Source organism: Athene cunicularia, assembly GCF_003259725.1.
Source record: "Athene cunicularia isolate RWA chromosome 3 unlocalized genomic scaffold, athCun1 chr3_part1, whole genome shotgun sequence".
NCBI classification, from domain to species: domain Eukaryota; kingdom Metazoa; phylum Chordata; class Aves; order Strigiformes; family Strigidae; genus Athene; species Athene cunicularia.
In genome coordinates, this window is record NW_020799097.1 from 124,446,239 (window position 1) to 124,450,974 (window position 4,736).

The following is a 4,736-nucleotide window of genomic DNA, read 5'->3' on the forward strand; positions in this document are numbered from 1 at the left end:
ACAAAGAGGAACAGGTACATGCTGATTTAAAAGAGGAAATGTCTGTCTGGCATTTTGGGAGGAGAGGGGCACCAAAGCCTTCCTTTAGGGTCAAGTGCAGAAGGTTCTGAATTAAAACACTACAGGTGATGCCCTGGGGAGAGGGGTATAATTCTGACTAGGATTCATTTGACAACAGTGAATATTCCTTAATTTGTTTATGAACAGATCCTTGAAAAACAGAAATAACCCTGAACTCTTACAGAAACTTTCCCCCCCCTTTTACCTTCCAGTGCAGATATCTTCCTCTGCATGGACTTGGCATGCTGAACTGAAGCATCTGATCCTGAGCCATCTCCATTCTCTGAGAGCTGTCTCCTTTTCAAATCTCTCTGTTTGGAAGCATGGAAGAACAGCTTGTTGAACCAGTAAAACAAGACAGTCAGATTTTGAAGAGTCAGACTTTTGTGCCTGGAATCCTGACTTTAGTTTTCCCTTCACTTCTGCTTCTTTGAATAAGTAATTGAAGGATGTTGGTGACAGGTGGGCAGTCATACAGAGGAGTCTCTGGTGGACTTCAACTGCATAATGTTGCCGCTGCTAACAAATGGGTAAGCTGTGCAAAGAGACCCAGCTGCTACTGTAAATCCCAGACTACCAAGCAGAAAATAGACAGCAGCTGTATCCATGTTCTACATAATTGAGAAGATTATAGATGAATGTGGGAATGTGGTTTAGGTCATATGTTATGCTGGCTGCATAAGTGCACAGAGACATAGGTGCAAAATACCCCTGTAAATTAAGTAATCATGTTGTTATTTTGCGATGTAGCATGGAGTGACAAACAAAATAAATGTTAGGCCTTACTAATCAAATAACTTGCACCCAGCTTTATTAGTATAAGTTATCTTGGGTAGCACACAGGTAATAATTACTAGCATTCATAAAGTTTCCATGTATTACCTAGTCATGCAAGGCCCTAGTTCTGTGGTTCTGAATTGCATCCACCAAACTTCTTGGTTGCTACTTTTAAGAATAAGAGAGTTTCCTCTGTGATTTCAGTGATGTCTGCCCTTCAAACAGAAGCAATGTAGTCAAAGCCTCCATTCGTGATCAGATCTGACCCATGGGATACAATTATATCATGCAAACTGGTGTTGTGATGCCAAATCCCCTCTGTGAGAGCAGAGCCTGCTGCAACACCTCAGAACAGCCAGGGGAAAGTGTTTTGTGTGTGCTGTGTGTAATCTGATCTGGAGATTATTAAACACCTCCACGGGTGGCCCTCCACATACCTCTGCAGAGGAGCCGTTCAGGCGAAATCATTCCCCTGCTTTTTGCCAGCACCCTTATTCCAGCCTAGGTTTTCTGTTGGGTTATTTTTCCCCAAGTGTTTTTCATTAGGCTGTGTTTTTCATTAAGCAGTTACATTGGCTGTGCTCAGCAAGCCTTTCCGCAGGCCTGTGTCTTCCAAATGTATTAAGAAACATAGCTGTGCTGTGCATTACAGCTGCTCAAATCAAAATATTTCCTCTGGCACAAGAGAAGTTGTTGTGCTTAGCCTCATGAGTTTGGATGGTTCAAACTCATGCTGGCTTCATGTTTGCAGCTTTTAAACTTCCTCCATCTCTAAACAATCATTTTATAACTAAGTTGGTTTTTTGGTTGGTTGGTTGGTTGGTTGGTTTTTTTAAGTATCCCCTTTTCCTACTTCAGTGTTAAAAGAAATATTTAGTCCACCATCAAGGACTGCAAACTGCACCACGGGACTGTTCAGTTCTGTTCTGGAGGAGAGAGATCGCTTCATACATACAGAAGAGGGAGCAGTTGTTTAAGCCCCGTGGTCCTTTCCTGCTGCTGTAGGAGGCCTAAAGCATTTTTCACAGGTTTGGGGTTTTTTTCTAATTACTGGTTATTCCACTTGTGTGAGTAAGCAACTCACTTCATGCAAGGCACAGTAACTGGAGATCAGAAGGGAAGGCATGCTCCACTTAGTGGCACTGCATGCTGCCTACCCAAGTGAAACCTAGTGAAGCCTTTATCTGTAAATAGCATGCTAGAACAATGCATTACCTGGCATCAGGAACAGCAGACCTGTAATATGCTGAGTGAGGCTTTCCTCTGAAAAGCTGACTGCTGTCACAATGCACCCTCAGAGAATAGCTGCAGTCATGCCCAGGAATCCAGCCATGATCCTTCACAAGTCTGTTTCCACCAAACCCAAGAAACGAAGAGTGAATGTTACAACAGACAAGCCTTCCACTACAGGAGGAAGTGAAGGGACACCTAAAAACAGCCATGAGTACAGCTGGCTGTGCCAGGTGGACCCACAGTAGGAGTAATCCCAGCTTTAGGAGTGAGTACTTGTTAATAGAAAGTGATACTCTAGCAAGGCTGTTAGAAACTAGCAGTTTTGCAGTTGTGCTATAAACTTCCCACTGTCATATGAAACATACTCAGATGGCTTCAGCCATATGACCTTCAGGATATGGGTGCAGTCTGGTTTTATGCAGAAACACTGTGATACACTCTTTGTTCTCTATTTCCTTCTAGAGTTTAAATTTAAAGTAACTTGGATGGACAGAAATGATCCAATTTCTAAGTGCCAAGGAGTTTCCATGCAGATAGGTTCTGCCATAATTGTTTAGCATGTGGCTTCTGTCATCAGGTTCTGACACATCTCCTGATGGATTTTTTCCAGTGACACTTGAACACAGGTTTTCAATCTGGTTTCTACTCACCCCTGGAGAGGCAAGGGGAGCTGTGATCTGCCTATGAAAGGTGACTAAGAGCAGGTTACATTCAACAAGCTTAAAAACCCTTGTGTGTTGGTGTTCACACTCTCCTGGGCCAACCATAGTGGCCTGCAAGTAAAAATGAGGGTGAAGATTGTTGATGACTGGGCCCTGGTGGGATCCTGCCTCCTCAGCTCCCCCCTCTGCAAACTAGTTTCTCATTGATGTATTTTCCACGTGAAAGGGAGAGCATGAGCCACAGACCTTGACAGGGGAGAATGGGCCATGCTAAACACTTACAGAGCAGACACCATTTATCCTCGTGGATCATCTTTACCAAGTTGAAGGGGACACTGAGCAAGTGTACTGGCTGGGAAAAGTGGTGCTTGATAGCAGTGCACCTCTGAGCAATGCCTGCTGGAGAAGAAGATAAGGCATTGCCATACCAGGTAACCAAAATCAGCACTGGTTTTCCCTCCCAGCTCTGGGAATTATCCCCCTTTCCTGCAGCTAGTCCTTGTTGCCTGCCCACCTCCTCCTCATCCTTTTGCCATCTGCTTGGCTCCTGCCCATCCTTTCTCCTCTGAGTAATTAGCTCTGTCCAGCTTCTCCCAGTACCAACACCCATGTCCTGGATCCTCCAGAGACTACTGATGGCCAGCAGCACTTGTAAAACATCACCTATTACACAGGAGCCTGACTTCTTCTGTCCCATTTGCCCCTTCCAAAAAGGTACTGCTTCTCTCGGAAAGACACAGGTGAGCATTTCCACACAGAGGTGTAGAAACATAGGGAATACTTACTATGGGGCTGCCAAGCAAAGGCAATCAGAGTTTTTCCTCTCACACTATACTCCTCTCTCTCCTAGCAAAGACAAAACCTTTCCAGAAAAGGCTTGCACTGCATCAGGAGAAACAATGCTCTAACTCATGCAAAACTGCACGCAGGAAGCCTGCCTGCTGGGAACTGGCTATTACTAACTTCTCCCAGGCAGCCTGTGCTGGCTGAGCCACAGAAGTGGCAGAGGAGGGAGAAGAGGGGGAAGGTTATCTGGAACTCCTGCAGTCTTTAGTTTCTGCAAGAGGGGAGGGCAGGGAAAAAAAAAAAAAAAAAAAAAAAAAAACATGCTGTACCACCAATCAGTACCCCTAAAGGGCCACCATCTGGCATATGCCATGGTGACTTCCCTACTGCGCCCCTGCAGTCATTGCTGCCCTGGGTCATCATTTCCCTTAAAAAAAAAAAAAAAAAGAAAAAAAAAGGCATTTTTTGCCTTGGGCATTCCTTACAGGGCAAATGCCAGCATGAACTGTCACTGGCACCTTGCTCCTTGGTGTGACACCATGGAGGTGGCTGCTTTAAAAGGCTGTATCTCCACTTACAGATAAACGAAGCATGCAGTGCAAAGGGTCTTATCCTGCATGAGTGCCCCTCTCTGAGGCAGGGTTCTGGATGCTTGGGAGGGTGCAGCTGGGCTTGCTCAGCTGAATGGGAAGCAACCAGCAAAAGACATCCCAGAGCACATGGGAGTTGGTGTGGGATGCCACAAGGAAGTGGCACCCAAGAGATGCCAGCTGTGGTCAGGAGGGGCTGAGGAATGGACAGCTCTTCTGGGGAGGCGTTAAAGAGGAGGACAGCATAGAAGAAACCAAGTCTTCAGACTGTTGACATCATGCTGGAAAGATTTATTTCCTATTTTCTGTGCAGCACAATGCAAAAGCCTCATGTTTGGGAAGAGGAGAAAGATGTCCAGGCTGCACTACACTCATGAGTCATCATTAAAAGTCTGAGGCGTAGCTCTTCTCCCTGGACATCAAGAGTGACTGAAACAGGAGTGTACCATTATGAAACTTGTGTACATGGGCCTCCCACATTTGGAGCCAGCTGGACACTCTAAATTTAAACTTCCCTTTATACACTTTCCTTGGGGCACAGCTTATAACCACAGCCAATCTGCCCTGGGACTGACAGCTGTTCCACTGACCAAGGTAGCCTTCAGCATTCCAGAATGCATTTGCCTGC

General features: G+C 45.5%; 1 protein-coding gene across 1 annotated transcript; it reads right to left on the reverse strand.

Moving 5' to 3' along the window:
* Window positions 1–331: 331 nt before the first annotated feature.
* Window positions 332–3,641, reverse strand: TMEM178A (transmembrane protein 178A). Its single transcript, XM_026844826.1, is given in 5 exon segments — window positions 332–636; window positions 638–756; window positions 758–771; window positions 2,053–2,184; window positions 3,015–3,641. Coding segments are annotated over 5 exon segments (861 nt in total). The 5' UTR covers window positions 3,505–3,641; the 3' UTR covers window positions 332–530.
* Window positions 3,642–4,736: the final 1,095 nt, after the last annotated feature.